Source organism: Fusarium keratoplasticum, chromosome 9 (assembly GCF_025433545.1).
Source record: "Fusarium keratoplasticum isolate Fu6.1 chromosome 9, whole genome shotgun sequence".
In the NCBI taxonomy this organism is placed as follows: domain Eukaryota; kingdom Fungi; phylum Ascomycota; class Sordariomycetes; order Hypocreales; family Nectriaceae; genus Fusarium; species Fusarium keratoplasticum.
This window is the reverse complement of record NC_070537.1, coordinates 1,485,542-1,501,157: the sequence shown is the minus strand read 5'-3', so window position 1 is coordinate 1,501,157 and position 15,616 is coordinate 1,485,542. Positions and strand designations below refer to the sequence as shown.

General features: G+C 55.1%; 5 protein-coding genes and 1 pseudogene across 6 annotated transcripts, besides 1 other annotated feature; 4 read left to right on the top strand and 2 right to left on the bottom strand.

The window, feature by feature from the left end:
- Positions 1-1,652: 1,652 nt before the first annotated feature.
- Positions 1,653-5,632, top strand: NCS57_01134800 (SH3 domain-containing protein; the record flags this gene model as incomplete). The annotated part of the gene is made up of 2 exons (XM_053061065.1): positions 1,653-1,727; positions 1,778-5,632. 2 exons carry the CDS (start codon positions 1,653-1,655, stop codon positions 5,630-5,632), a joined length of 3,930 nt encoding a protein of 1,309 aa, XP_052909451.1.
- Positions 5,633-6,430: 798 nt separating this feature from the next.
- Positions 6,431-9,773, top strand: NCS57_01134700 (uncharacterized protein; the record flags this gene model as incomplete). Its single annotated transcript, XM_053061064.1, has 5 exons — positions 6,431-7,945; positions 7,996-8,111; positions 8,170-8,730; positions 8,782-8,888; positions 8,938-9,773. The coding sequence occupies 5 exons, from the start codon at positions 6,431-6,433 to the stop codon at positions 9,771-9,773; spliced, it is 3,135 nt and encodes a 1,044-aa protein (XP_052909450.1).
- Positions 9,774-10,116: 343 nt separating this feature from the next.
- On the bottom strand, positions 10,117-11,252 carry NCS57_01134600 (uncharacterized protein; the record flags this gene model as incomplete). Its single annotated transcript, XM_053061063.1, has 2 exons — positions 10,117-11,179; positions 11,233-11,252. 2 exons carry the CDS (start codon positions 11,250-11,252, stop codon positions 10,117-10,119), a joined length of 1,083 nt encoding a protein of 360 aa, XP_052909449.1.
- A 622-nt stretch (positions 11,253-11,874) lies between these two features.
- Positions 11,875-12,104, top strand: NCS57_01134500 (uncharacterized protein; the record flags this gene model as incomplete). The annotated part of the gene is made up of 3 exons (XM_053061062.1): positions 11,875-11,920; positions 11,985-12,021; positions 12,083-12,104. The coding sequence occupies 3 exons, from the start codon at positions 11,875-11,877 to the stop codon at positions 12,102-12,104; spliced, it is 105 nt and encodes a 34-aa protein (XP_052909448.1).
- Positions 12,105-12,592: 488 nt separating this feature from the next.
- NCS57_01134400 lies at positions 12,593-13,596 on the top strand (annotated as a pseudogene). The gene is made up of 2 exons: positions 12,593-12,737; positions 12,794-13,596.
- Positions 12,593-13,596: a sequence feature.
- A 187-nt stretch (positions 13,597-13,783) lies between these two features.
- NCS57_01134300 (uncharacterized protein) lies at positions 13,784-14,283 on the bottom strand (the record flags this gene model as incomplete). Its single annotated transcript, XM_053061061.1, has 2 exons — positions 13,784-14,080; positions 14,254-14,283. 2 exons carry the CDS (start codon positions 14,281-14,283, stop codon positions 13,784-13,786), a joined length of 327 nt encoding a protein of 108 aa, XP_052909447.1.
- Between the last annotated feature and the right edge of the window lie 1,333 nt (positions 14,284-15,616).

Below are 15,616 nucleotides of genomic sequence, written 5' to 3'. Positions count from 1 at the left end.
GTTCCAGGGCTTTTGGAGCGAATGCAGCGTCGTGGAGTCTATATACAGTCGGCGCATACCTCCAAGACGGCCCTCCCAGGGCCCTGGGTTGAATGGAGGCAAGGCCCCATGACCTGTGCCGCTTGTGCTCAGAGAATGGAACTCGACCCCCAGTCATTTTCGCTACAGGCGGGTGGGGCATCCCCTGGTGCATTGCCTAGCGCTATGGAGCGCCTAATGTCCGTCCACTGGAGCCCAGACAATGGGCCGAACATGGGCAAACAATGGATGACCTTGACCAAGTTTTGCTTGCGATTTACGAATAATCCATGTATAACTTGAGCTATCTCGCATCAAATGCGTCTCTCGATTAATGCGCAATGTTCTTTCACCGTTATTTATCGACAATTGCTTAAGCACCTGGATGTACCTCCCTTAGTAGGGGAAGTATCCGTCTTCACATAAGGCTTAGGTAGGTTGGTCCTAACCTGAACCACAAGACCCAATTGCCCCTTCAACCGCTTACTGCGCCCAACAATTGAGACTTTTGATGTCAACGATTGCTCAAGAACGAAAGGCAAGTCTCAGAAGGGAAATGGACGAGAACACCACCGAGAGACGGGTCCATTAATGGTCAGATCAAAAGAAATAATACTCTCATCACTACTTGTCGTGGCGGCCGTCATTCTGCGTTGCCCCAAGAAAAGAAATAACTTCTCGCAAAAAGTAACCAAGAGGAGACGCCCAAAATGCAAATCATTTTCGTGCATCCCGTGCAACACAATTCTCATCCATATCATCATCATTCCGCACTTGGCTCGTCAGCTCTCGTATCCCCTTGCCAGTCACCGTCATCCACCGTGAGAAGGCGTCCGGGTCACCATGATTCATGCAAGGTCCCCGGCCGAGTCGAGATGGGGTCCGACAGGTGCTGCAGCAGCCTCACCTCCAGCTCCCAGGCACAGCAGGGTCAGCTTCCCGTCAATTGCGCACTCGTCAGCCTCAGGCACGCCAGGCTCGAATATGCCCAGTCCAGCCCTCGGTTGGCTGCCCGCTAGACTGTCTCAGCGCATGTTTTAGCGCTCTAGCAGGTTAAAGCACAGCTGTCGTGGGCGGGACGACCACTAGCGCTGGCCAGCCACCCCGGAAAGCTGGCAGATCTCGTCCGTTGCCGTGGCGACTGCTCCCCTCTGTTTTGTCACTGGCCAGACTTCTCGGTGAGGCCAGAGCTCAGGGCCAAGACTCCAGCGCCTCGGCCGCCTACCGACTTTTTGACAGGCGACCTCAAGCCTCATCCCATCTATCATTTCTTCCCACCACCCGACGCTTCTGTATTTTCTGTCTCTCATCCCATCCTACCTGGCGCTTCATCACAAGGCCATTGTCTCGTCGCTGCATTCCTCCCATCGGTTCGCGACGACGCTTGCAGCTGCTTCGAATTCCTCGCCGTCCTCGGTCACCGCGAGACCCTGTCCACATCGACGCTCATTGTTTCCCACTCTTTTTTTGGTGTCTTAGCAGTTTGTGTGTCTGGACCAGCTTTGTTTGACATGCCTGTGTCTGTCGCCCTGTAAAGCTTCACCTCTGACGCGCCTCGATCCTTCGAGACAAGCCTTTGCGCCTTGTATCCTGTCTAGCTCTTGGCCTCATCTCTAGTCCTTCATTCTTTCACGATGCCACCGGCTCCACCACCGTTGCCGACGCGGTTTCCATGCTGGTGTCGAGCTGTTTACTCTTGGGGAGGAGAGGTTTGTGCCATTTAACTCTCGATCAATCTGCCGCTGACATTACGCCACAGTCGAAACGCGATCTAGGATTCATCGAGGGGGATCTGATAGAATGCTTGAATGCTGGTGACGGTTCATGGTGGGTGGGCAGATTATATCGAGATCGAAGAACCGTCGGGTCGTTCCCATCCAACTTTGTCGAACTCCTCCCCCCCGAATTCAGGCCAACCACCAAGTCTGTCCCTTCGCCAGCAAGCACATCCCCAAGCAACGCGCCCACCAAGTCCAGGACGTTTCGAAAGCCATTCGAGGCATACGCCAAGGCTCCTCACTACACCAGCGCGAAGCAGCCTGAAGTCTTCAAAGAGACCCCCAAACCCCGAGTACGACAAGATTCAGGTGCTTCCTTCGCACACAGCACGCACGAGGTTGAGAGGGGTCCATCGCCTGTTCCTCCTCCTCAAGGCTACCATTCACGAGGACCATCGCCTGCCCCCCCTCATGGATACGATCACAGGGCCCCATCGCCTGCTCCTCCCCGTGGTTACGATCCAAGAGCTCCATCTCCCGCTCCTCCTCACGGTTACGATCCAAGAGCTCCATCTCCTGCTCCTCCTCGCGGATATCATTCACGAGGCCCATCTCCTGCGCCTCCTCGTGGATACGACCCCAGAGCCCCTTCTCCTGCACCATCACACGGCTACGGCTCACGAGCTCCGTCACCAAATCCAATGCACGACTACCACTCAAGAGGCCCTTCGCCTGCGCCTCCTCATGGCTATGGCGCTAGAGGTCCGTCTCCTGCTCCCCCAATGCACCATAGCCATGGCTACGGTAGCTCCAGAGGTCCATCACCCGTCCCATCCTTCCATCGAATTTCCAGCTATCAAAGTCAAGGACGTGATAACTCTCCGCCCCCTCCAGCACCGCCTCCTCATAGGCAAATGACGCGGGCTGGTTCGAAGGATCTTCAGAGGACTTCTCTTGAAATGTCTCGCCATGGATCTAATGCCTCATATAACCACTTTGCTGGCTCAAGGCAAAATTCGAATAATTCCTACAGACCACCACCTCCCAACATGAGCCATAGGTCGCGGAATTCGTTTGACGACAGGTCCTACAGGGCGTACACACCTGGCGCTATGTCTCCCGCTCCGCCATCACCTGCAGGGGGAATGACGCCCTCGCCCCTCAGAGAGGCTATGGATGGAGTAATAGAGCAATTGGGTGTCCTTGAAGGTAACTCGAGAAGGCCTGGAGATCGCGGCTCCCCGGAGCCAAACCACGACCCGTGGTCCCCGGAACAATTCGATATGGTTTCAACTCAGCGTTCTAGCAGGAAGACGCAAGAACGATCCAGACCTAGAACATCAATGGGCATAGCGCAACAAGACGAAGGTTATGAAACGTGGAGCGGAGAATCTTCACAGGAGGTGTCTTATCAGAGCGGCTCCCGTGATGAGAAACTCAGCAGCTACGTCGAGCGCATGGAGAAGCAGTTTCAACAGCTGCACCGGCAAAGTTCGAGAGTAGAGGACGATATCGACGACCTTCCGCCTCCGCCGCCCCCTAAGAATGTGCCTTTTGAGCGGCCCAAGTCGTCGATGGGACGGTCTGCTGATCTACCTCGAAAGTTGAGAGCTCGCAAGTCAGCTTATGAGATCGGTCGAGGCGTTGCCCGTACCCTAACAACCAAGACGAATTCGACCAACGCCTCCTCCGGAAACCAGAGCAATAGCAGTTCTTCGACCCAGAGCAGTTCCAGGACTCTGTGGAGTGGAGCCTCAGCAGGCGCCTTCAGCTCAACCAGCGCAGGAAGTCTTGCTAGGTCCGGGAACCGTGCTCAGAGTGCTTTGGGACTGAGAGAGCCGGACAACGATAGACCCGACTCGCCCTTTACTGGAGTCACTTACCACAGCAGTCATGCCAGTAACGCCCCTGCTCAGCAACTGCAACGGCCGCAGACTCAGGTTGGCTTCCATGACGATCCAGCCTTGGGACTTGGAGGACTTGTCCAGCCGAAACCTCCCAAGAGGAATATCTTCCGCAAGATTTTGGATACTGCAAAGACCGGTGTCGCCAGCAGCCGAGGTGGACTTGTGTCAGGTGGAATGGGCATCGACTCTCCAAAGTCATCGCCCTTTGCCCGTTCGATGCCACCAGGATCCTCTCCCATGGGTGGTTTGGGCAGCACGCCTTCTAGCAGAGATATTGCGACTGAAATGGGCTTGTCTGGTGGCGTTGATTGGGTCCAGGTTCGTCGTGATGTGAACCGTTCGAACTCGCTCAGCACAATAGAGTTGACTGAGCGCCGAGAACGATGCCAAATGATGGACCACCCGGCTCTGAATCCCGTCGACGAGCTCTACGAGAGTGTCGAGGGAGACGAAGGCGTAGATGGAGAGCCGGTTCCCGAGCCCATCAATTATGGAGCCATCAACCTATCTCAGGTCGACAAGAACTCACGCTTCATTAGCGGCCTTCCTCCTGCCATAACGGCTATCCAGCTGGCTACCACTTACGTCTGCCGCCCATATCGAAGCGACGTACAGCGCCTACGGGCCATCTTCACATGGGTATCTGAAAGGATCTGCTGGGAGGAAGATTTCGAAGGAGAAATCGATACACGGCGGGTGATCCAAGCCAAGAGAGGGTGTGCTGAGGAGTATGCTGTTTTGGTTATGGAAATGTGTTCTGCCGTTGGCATTCACTGTGAGGTCGTGCGAGGCTATCTCAAGACTCCTGGAGAGGTGTCTGAGATCAACATTATGCCTCGACCCAACCATTGGTGGAACGCTGTCATGGTGGACAATGAATGGCGTATGATCGATTGCTGCGTCGCCAGCCCTTCATATCCCCGGCGAGGTCTTTACTCGAGCGCCAGCAACAGCTCGGCTGACTCTTGGTGGTTCCTTACCAGGCCGCTGGAGATCTGCTGGACTCACATTCCCGAGCATCACAGCCAGCAGCACATCGTTCCCCCGGTTGCGCATGAGACACTTCTCAACTTGCCGTGTGCGTGCGCGCCCTTCTTCCGCAACGAGATCGAGATGGTCGACTATAACACAGCTCTGACCCGAATCGAGGACTTGGAAATGGTGCACATCAAGTTCAATGTTCCATCCGATGTCGAAGTCGCAGCTGAGGTGGAGGTGCGAGGTTACTCGCGAGACTCTGACGGAGATGTGTTTGAGAGCGGCGACATTGTCAAGAAGAGGGCTCTGGCTCAGGCAGAGTGGTTCAACGGAATCAAGCGATATACCATCAAGGCCCTGCTACCAGGAGACGAGGGACAGGGGACTCTGAAGATCTACGCGGGCAAGCGAGGTTTGATGCATAGCATCAAGGACATCCCGCATCCGATGGCGTTTGCGTTGCCCATCGTTCACACGGGTGAAAATCCGCCTTACGAGTTTGTCACGAGGCATCCTACTCCCCATGCACAGCGACACGACATCTACGTGGTTCAGCCACAATGTCAACGACTGGCACTGAACAACACGTTTGTCTTTGCCATCAGACAACATCCAAGCTCGCTATCGAATGGATCTGCCCTGACGCCATCATCAAACCCAGGAGGCACGAGCCCTGTCCCATTTGCCCGACCTGGTTCCGCGCTGAGCATCAACGCCTCGAGTGCTAGTGGCTCAACCCCAAGCTCAGCTACGGGAACTGTGGCTGGGAAGAAGCCTGCTAAGCTCGCGATCCAGACGCCCGGAGGAAAGATCCTGCGCCTTATGAGAAAGGAGGATCGTAGGGGCATTCATGTTGGAAGCGGAAGTCTCTCGGGCGGCGGGACCGCTAGCGACGGCGGCACCTGGGAGACAATCATCAAGTGTTCAGAGAAGGGTGTATGGAGAGGCCTCGTGCTGGCAGATCGCACAGCACGGTGGTGTGTATTCGCTGAATGGGTCTGCATGGGTTGAGCGCGCTCTGCATGGAAACATGCTTATGATGGATGAGCAAGGCAAGACATTGGTGGAGTTTGCGCGTTTCTTTTCTTGTGTTTTATTCTAATACCCGATGGGGATGTTGCATGCCCTGGCGCTGGGGACGTTATCGAATATCTTGAAGATTTTCAAGATAGTATAGAAACGAGCATGGGCCTTGATTTTGTTGGTTTTGTTTGCGTTTGGGGGTTCTTGATGAAAAGTAACATTCATGTTTGACGGCATAATAACAACGTATCTTTCAGCCAATGTTTGAGTATTTGTATAATGAAATTTAAACGTGAATTTAAGATGATAGAGTCGAAGTTTGCATTTGCCTTTGTTGAGATGAAGGGAAAGGTACCCCTGATGTTGAGGCTGAGGTCACAACTCAAGTCCGTACCTATGCATAGTCTAAAATAGTCTCCCCAGCTGCCATTGAAATCCGACCAATCAGAATGCCCCGCGACACGACGGGATCCAACCCGTCGCACTCGTGTTTCCCGTCCTTCACGCCCGAAAACCAACCACATTAAAAGTCGACGAGACACGAGGCCAAGAGATCGAACGAAACCGAGTCGCGAATCGCAAGCCGACACGGTCCGACGAATCGAGGCGACGCACGCACGCACGAGAAACCGGGAGCGGGAGCCCGAAGGAGCAGAGAGGAACCAAGTAGGAGCGAGAGCGCCATGCCATGAAGCAGAATCGCGCCGGCCTGCGCCCCGCGACGACGAGACATATATCGGATGCTGAGAGACGAGGACCACTCTGCATCACGGAGAGCGAGAGGCCATGAGCTACAGGCCCTATCACGGTCAGGGCCAGCAGGGCCAGCAGCAGCCGCTGCCGACACAGGGCATGAATTCATCTCCGTCATACGTCGGCGGCGGCGGCGGCGGATATCAACAGTTTTCGAGTCCACAACAACAGCAGCAGTTCTACTCCATGCCCCAGCAACAGCAGCAGGGGCAGCAGTCATATATGCCGACACACGCCCAGCAGCAGATGGCGCAGTTTGGGGGGATGCCCACGGCGGCGTATCAGGGATATGAGACCAACAACCAGGCGTTTGGAGGGCATCAGATGCAAGCAGCTGCCGCGCAGTATGTCCCTCCGCCTAATGTGTGGCAACAACAGCAGCAACAGTCGCCTGGGGGTCAGAACATGATGTTTCAGCAACAGTTTCAGCAACCGCATCATCAGCAGATGTATCAGCGACCTGTCGCCTCGCCGCAGCAACAGCAGCGCTTTCAGCAGCAAAGCCAGGTTCCTTCACCACGACAGAGGACACCGTCGATTCCCCAGAGCCAAGGATATCGATTGCCGCAGCCCCAACAGCAGACACAACAGTACTCGCAGCAGCAGCAGCAGCAGCAGCAGCAACAACAACATCTGCAACAGCAACAGCGCCAGCAATACCAGCACCAACAACAGCGACAGACCCATGTCCAGCAGCAAGCTCAGATACCCGTCTCCCAGCCTTCGCCGCAACCTGTTCGAAAGCGATCTCAGCCACAAATACAACAGCAGCGGCAGCAACCCGTTCAACATCCACCACCCCAGTCCTTTCAGCAGCAGCCACAACAAACTACCCAGCGACCTGTCCAAGATGCTGCTCCTGAGCCTACTCCTGAGCCTGTGCAGCATCACCAACCTCCCCAACCTGAACCACAGCAAATGCACTATGTGAATTTGCAGGATATTCAACAACTACCACCTCTCCCTCCAGTCACGATGGGAAACCTGCAGAGCTCTTCAAGACATGAGCCCCCCAAACCTCAACCGCCGCAACAAGATACTATCACTGTGACACCCATGGAGGTGATGCTGGGAAGTCCACAATCTCAACATCTCCCTCCGCCTCAACCACAACCTCAACCACACCAACAAAGACCTGGCGCTGCCACACCTCGAATAAAACCCAGCCCTCTTTCATCCGTTGGCAACTCCCCGGCTCTGACTGCGCGCTCTCCGAGCCTCACCAAGAAGTCACCTGCCACCACACCAAAGGCTCGGCCGCCGGAGACTGTCCACATCATGGTAGCGGTGGCCGAGGAGTGCTTCGACAAGGCTCGCGCTTCCGTCCACGATGTTGCCATGTCTCTGAATGATACCCACGTAGAGGAGTACCAGAAACTGATATCTACGGGCCTGGCATGTTTGGAGGCATCATTACAGGGCGGCCGGCTATCCCCCCGTCAAGAGGCGAGGATGCGACTACGATACGCCGCTGTACTGTTAGAAGAGACGGAGAATTTGATGGAGGCTGAGACAGCGCTCGCCAAGGGTATCTCACTGTGTGAAAAGGTGAGTGCAACCTCAACGTCCCAGCTCGACACAACTAACCAATGTGACAGCACCGCATGTCTGATCTCAAGTATTGTATGCAGTATATCCAGTTGAAGCTACTATTCCAGCGAACCCATAAGGCTGCCCTGACTGCCGTCGACCGCCATATTGCGGACTGCGAGACGTGAGTTGTCTCAGACGAACACCCATTTCCCAGATCTTCGGTACTAATAGTTCTTCAGATACAAGCATGTACACTGGGCGTATGCATTCAGGCTACTGAAGAATTCGTTCTATATGGAAGTCGGCCAGACCGCTGACGCCAGCGCCCTCGAAAACATCCGCTCCATCCAGGTCCTGGCCAACTCACGCGGCGACAATGCCATCAGTGCCTTCGCTTCGCTCCTCGAAGGGCTCACCCTCCTCAAGGCGTCCAAAGATGGCAGCATCGAAAAGGTGCAGCAGTGCATCGCCCAGGCGGCCAAGTTCCAGTTCGACCCTTCGGTTCACATCATGCAGCTCGACATGCTCATGCTGCTCCTCGACCTTGCATCGAGCATCAACCATCAGAGCCCAGATGTGACGACTCAGAAGATGCGGGCGGTGCAGAATCGACTGGACGAGTGCGGCGACTGGCATAACGTAAAGTCGGACTTTCTCATCCCCGTCAAGAAGCAGCCCTCGACGGCGCACACCATCAGCAGCGATACAGCCGCCATTATCCGTCATGGAGATGGAGATGCTGGGCCTGTGGATTACTTGGTCATGTCGTTCATGACCAAGATTGAGCTGACTTCTCTTGTGTAAGTTGATCCGTGGACAGTCTTGCCTGTGTACGACTAACCAGGAGTCAGTTTCACATTTAGCGGTTTGGCGAACTTGCACAAGACATCTCAATCTCAACATGTTCGTCGACCCGCCTCCGATTTCTGGCGAGAGGGCCTGAAGATTCTTGATTCTTGTAAGTGACATACACGTTGAACGCAATGAGCGGGCGCTAACCGTGACAGGGGACAACACTACTGCCGGAATTCGCTATGGTCCTTCTGTCTCACTACAAGAGGCCATTCAACAACGCGAATGGCGCATGGAGGCTCAAGCATACCTCAACATCTTGCTCGGCCTGTTTACAGCTAGTCACTGCCAATGGGACAAGGTGAAACAATTCATCGTCAAGCTCGAGACTCTTATTACTCCGTCCACGCAGGGCATCCTCAGGCTACTAGCCATCTATCTATCTGGTGTCTATCACCAGGGCACAGGAGACCTCCAGACCGCCCTCGACATCTTCCGGGCCCCTTCGTTCGACATTGCTCAGCGCGGGACCGGCGTCAAGGCGGCGCATCGAGAGCTTGCCATGCTTGCCGGGCTCAACAGACTCTGGATTATGCAGCACCACTCGCAGCGGGATGACCAAGAGACCCTTGACTTGATGGAGCAGCTGCAGCCCCTTTGCTCGAGCCATCACAATGTCGATCTGCGCACGGCTTGGCACAACGTCATGGCTGCCATCACCACGGATCCTCCACAGCAGCTCAACCAACAGAAGCAGCACATCCAAGCCGCCATGGGCGGGTCCAAGTCCACTAACAATGTGCTGGGCGCCGCCGTGACGCTTGCCATCATGCGAAACCGGCTGTTCGAAAACGTCATTGGCGAGCAGGCTCTCAAGAGCGCGCTGGCGGCAGCCAAGCAGGCGCACCGCAGCGGCAACGTCCTATGGCAGAGTGTCGCGGACGGCATGCTCGCGCAGTCGTACGAGGTTCAGGGCCAGCATGAGGAAGCGGCTCGAGAATGGGAAAAGGCGACGATGGAGGCAGGGCAGGCATTTTCAGGGCGTTGCTGAATAGGTAGGGAGGGGGTAAGAAGAGGAGGTTCAAAATCCGGCGTTGGAGCATGGTATTTGGCCGCATTTTTTTAAGAGAGGAAGGAATTCATTTTGATGATTTGTATACCAATTCGGGGGAGGGGTCTTTTTAAGGAGGTCTGTACGATACCTGACCATGGACGTCCATGGTCTCTTCCTTTGGTGGTTTAAGGGGTAATTAGATGCACGACGCGAGGTCGTTTGTTTGACCGTAACAACGGTCTGGTCAATGGAGTCTACGACTCGATCGAGTCTTTAAAGCTCAGATGAGAGAATATTATGCAAGACATGGTCCTTGTGATGTTTGTGGAGAGGAGTGTGTTCACCGACGGAATCCAGGAGGCGGCTGGAAGCCAGGGGGAGGCATGAAGCCTGGAGGAGGAGCACCCGGAGCGCCAGGAGCACCCTGTGGAGGAGGTTGAAAACCGGGTGGAGGAGCGGCCGGGTATCCTTGGGGCGCGGGGGATCCTGAGGGAGGTCGGAAGCTGCCAGGGTGGAAGTCGGCCGGGTTGGTGAACCCGGCTTGTGATTGAGGCGGCCGGGCAGGTAGGCCAGACGGCGCTGGGGGTAGAGGGCCCGAGCCGCGAGGAGGAGCTCCAGGAGGGGGAACGGCGCCGGCGTTATACGGTGATGGACCGCGCTGCGGAGGAGCGAAGCCACCTGGCATGCCTTGTGGAGGAGCACCCATAGGCATCCTACCCATTGAAGTCGGGTCGAAGCCAGCTGGGGGCGCGGGAGCTGCGGCGGGCGGTGGTTGAAGGAACGCTTGAGGAACAGGCTGGGCTTCGGGGACGATGTTGCGCTTCTTGGCCTGGGCAGCCAACTCTCGCTCGGCCTCATCACCGTGTCTCTCTCCCTTTCCGTCCTTCTTGAAGGCGTACTGCACTGATACCTCCTTGCTGAGAATATACTGGCCGTGCAGGTTCGAAATCGCAGCATCACTGCTCTCAAAGTCGGCAAAGCTGACAAAACCAAACCCCTTGCTAGCACCCGACTCCTCCCTCGCGACCTTGGGCAAGCTCAGCAGCGGACCGAAGCGGCTGAAGGTGTCGTAGAGGATCTTCTCGTCCACCATGGGATCCAGGTTTCCGACAAACAGCTCGGCGCCGACCTCTGCGGCGCGCTGCTTGTCTGCGCTGGCCTTGTTGACGCGAAGCGACTTGCCGTACAGCTTGACGCCGTTCATGACGTTGGCCGCGTACTCTGCGTCGGTGGGCGTGCGGAACTCGACGAAGCCGAAACCCTGGTGCGTCTGGGTGACGCGGTCGCGCGGCATGTGGATGTTGTGGATGGGTCCCATCTGGAGCATGATCTCGTACACCATGGCCGACGTCGCGCGCTCGTCGATGTTGCCGATGTAGACGGTCGCCTCCTTGTCCTGCTCCCTGAAGCGCGTGTTAGCTTGAAGAGTGTGAAGCCTTGCGACTGGGTGACTTACCAATGCCTATTTTGCGCCATGATGACGGTTTGTAACAAGGAGCTTACTCCTTCGCGATTCGTATAATCCCTGGATAAAAGAGCGCAAAAGCAAGAAAATCCAGAGTTTTTGATGATGGTGGTGAAGCTTGGTGTCACCTTTAATCCTGGGGGAGCTTTCCTCTGGGGGAAATTTTGGCCAGAGGTTGGCATCAGCCTTGTCACCAGCCACACGCCACAGCGAGGCAAAGGTTTCAAGAATGTGGCTTGCCGAAGTTGACCCGCCCTGCCCGCGAAGGAAGTTCGGAGGTGGAACATTTTTCCAGGACCCGGCCGAAATTTTTGGGGGAGAGAGAACGTCAATCCAACGCCCGCCGCTTTGCGATCCATCAGCCTCGAGCGTCCTTAAACGATTTCCTGCGCCCATTGGAGATTTACCTCGTCGCACGCTTTCTTCAGGTTTCTACTCTTTGTCTCGACTATAGTCCGCTTTCAAGATGTTTGCCCTCTCCGAAGAGTCCAAGGTATGCGATAGCTCGAGAGGATGGGTATGGAGGCATCGCTAATGGAGTTGTGCAGGAGCGCATTGCCAAGCTCATTGACATTTCTCGCGTCGCCATTCACTAGTACGTTGATTCTTCTATTGTTACTTGCAGTGTTCAATATGACTGACTTCTCCAGTGGCTACCTTCCTCTGATCCTCTACCTCGGTACGAAGACGCTCGAATAACGAAATGCATTCACCCCGACGACAAGACTAACTTCCTTCGACAGGCTACACCCGCAGCGAGCCTCGACCCTCAGTCATCCGGTATGCCCAAATCCCCACGAACCGTTGATATCTGAATATCCCACTAACATGTCCCGACCAGCCTCCTCTCCCCTCTCTCCTAAGCGCAGAGCAAACACCATAAACAAACCTTACAATGTACATTATCTTTTAAAGAGGAAAGGATCTGAAGCAGCAAACCACCAGCATTCACGGGCGTTGGGGTTATGTCGTGTATAATCGATGGCCGGGAAATCCGACGCATGCTTGAGAGGGAGGGGGGAAAGGAGGGGTTGATTGTACGAAATGAAATCCATGTATCATGCTGAGAGTAGGACCCGAGAAGTCCAGGACGAGAAGAGAGAAAGAAAAACCACTCTTAATTCTTTTACTTCCGAGTTCCTCTTGTTAATCGGCGTCTTGGTTCATGAAGCCGAAACAAGGCGCCTTGTGACGTCGAAGCTCGGCATAGCTTCCGTGATAGCTCCGCTCCGGACCACCAGAAAAAAAAAAAGATTATGTCAACCACGTCTAGTATCAAAAACTTGCCATCTTCAACAACAACGCTCTCTCTATTTTGATCTTGTTCATAAAATGTGACAGTCTCTTGTAGATTAAACTTGTCCCCTACTTTATGCCCGACCTCAACCATGCGGGTCTCTCCCCCGCAGCCATCGAGTCCATCGCCGGCCTCAGTGCCGGCACCGTCGCGACCTTGGTAGTGCATCCTCTCGACATAGTCAAGACTCGCATGCAAAGTAAGGCCCTTCCCTTGTACATACATGAATATTTATAACTAACAAACTCTCTTCAGTCTACCGCAGCTCTGCGTCTTCTGCCGTTCGCCCTACGACAGTCTCGCTCCTCCGCTCCTTGACGTCTAACCCCAGACCCCTCGCCTCTCTTTACCGCGGTCTGACGCCCAACCTCGTCGGAAATGCTTCCAGCTGGGCCTCCTTCTTCTTCTTCAAGTCGCGCTTTGAGCGCGCCCTCGCCGCCTGGCACAGCCGACCCGGCGGTTACCCCTCGGCGGGAGACTACTTTGTCGCGAGCGCCTTGGCCGGCGCATCGACGTCGGCGTTGACGAACCCCGTCTGGGTCCTCAAGACACGCATGGTGTCCTCTGACCGCGGCGCACATGGCGCATACCCTTCCATGATCTCGGGCGCCCGCTCCATCCTCAGCACTGAGGGCATCCGTGGCCTGTACCGAGGGCTGGGCGTCTCGTTGATAGGCGTGTCGCACGGAGCGGTACAGTTCGCCGTGTACGAGCCGGCAAAGCGGTGGTACTACGCGCGGCGGCAGGAGAGGCACGGCGTCCCCAAGGATGCTCCCATGACGCCCGAGGCGACGGTCGCCCTGTCGAGCGCGGCGAAGCTCGTCGCCGGCGCCGTGACGTACCCCTATCAGGTGCTCCGGAGCCGGCTGCAGAACTACGAGGCCGACGAGAGGTTCGGACGGGGCATCAGGGGCGTCGTGGTGAGGATCTGGAAGGAGGACGGGCTGAGGGGGTTCTACCGTGGGTTGATGCCCGGAGTCGTGAGGGTTATGCCTGCGACTTGGGTGACGTTTTTGGTGTATGAGAATGTCAAGTATTACTTGCCGCGGTGGGTTTAAGGGCATGGTATGGTTTGGTATCCATGGTATGGCGTTGGGAGGTCTGTACAATATGGCATGGGTTTGGTCAACTGAAATGTCGCTTCATTAGATATAGACTGGAAGAAGAACTGGATGTTCTGGGGACGACTACAACGCTCATAAGCCACTACAATCTCATCATTCATTCATCAAGCAGCCCATCCCCTCAGCTCGTACTGCACCCGGACTGCTCCATGGCGTCCTTCTCGGCCTGCCTCTCCTCCTCCTCCTCCCTCTTCCTCCTCTCCATCTCGCAGACGATGCACTCATCGGCGGGGACGTAGCTCGTCTCGTGCTCAAACTTGGCCTCGCATGTGCCCTTGCGGCCGGCCCTGGCTCGCTCGCACTCTTCGATCCACTTGTCGTCGCGGACGCGGCGCTGGCACTTTGTGCAGTCGTACTTGCGGTAGATTAGAGTGCACATGGCCGTGTTTGTCTGTTGTTGTTCTGTTTCTCGGGTCTGCTGTTTGGTGTGGTGTAGATGATTGATGATATCTCGAGTCAGGGGAGGAGAGTTGCTCTTTGGAAAGGCATAGGGCTTGTTGGACGTGATTCAGATACTGGTGATACCTTCGGTATTTCTATTGTCTCTTTTCGGCAATTCATCTTGGGCGTTTGCATCGTCATGTTGGTTACACAATGGATGAAGGACAGCTTGTCAGACATGGTGTAAACGTCAGCTGGGAGTTGACGATCTCGACAGCGGCCTTAATGAATACGAAACCACACAAACTAGACACACATATACACAGACAAAAATTATACATAACCAAGTACTAAATCACTGTCCATCCCCTATCACAGTGATCGAGTGTCAGTCATGATGCTATTCCAACCCGAACTCAAACCAACTACCCTATAGCCCCACCCCACAAACAATCATGACTACGACGACTCATGATATCAATGAAATAAAAACTAGCCAAAACTCGGTTGTTTTTTGCCATTGGCCCTTCTAGACAATATCAAACATTCATCAACATAATCTACAGCCCCCAAGACCCCATCTTCTCTCAATAACTCACCGTGGCTTACTCTGTCTAAGCCCTCATCCAGCCCCATCACCATCATGACCAAGCACTTACAGACAACGCATTACACATCATCAACCACGTCAGTTGAAAAAAACCCCAGCTTTTTCCTTCTCCAGCCGAGAGCAAGCAACCCCTGAGATCCAGATTCACCTATAGACCATTTGACTCTTAACACCCCCCCTCCCTCCAACCCTCAAAATCCCGACGCCCAGCAGAGTCACACCACAGATTGCCTGAGTCTCTTCCGATCTTCTCCGCTTGCTCGCCCTTTTCTGCTACACCAGACGAACCCGTTACATCCGCATCGTAGCCGCCCCTTACCCTGCCACGCGATATACCCCAGGACTTTGAAAAAACGGCCGTAGAATTTTTCTCCGAATTGGACTTCCCCTCTTTTCTTCTAGACCAGGACCCGGCTTGACACAATTCCCGCCTCCTCCAGCTTCAGCTCCTGCTAGCCCCAGGGTCTTTGCCGCACGGGGACGCACATGCCCCCTTGAGGCCCCGACTCGTGAGCCATGACGAGAATCAGTCCATTCACATCCATCATGTAAAGAAGAGAAATCGGGGTGAAAGCCCTCTCTCGGGTCCGAGTGCCCTTGCTGAGCTGGACGTCAGTGTAACGCACAGCACAGACCAGAGTAGAGGAGACGATGGATATTCCCAACCTCTCTTGCCCCGTCTCTGCTTATACGTGTCCCTCGACCAAGACGTTTTCGTCCACCAGCTTCAGTCCAAGAGCCGCAAACTATCGCAGAGCTCGTCTTCAAGTCCCACAGCAAGGTCACCCCAGCCAGTAAAAGGGGCTGGCAGCTGAAGAGCTCGCCCTCAGGCCCAAGGAGAGGCCCGTCTCAGGGGCTGCACGTAGGCGGCGAGAAACTTTTCTGCGCCGTTGATGCGATCCATGACGCAAACGGCATGGCAGGTAAGCGCCGACTTCGACGACTCTCTGCTCTAGAACTGTC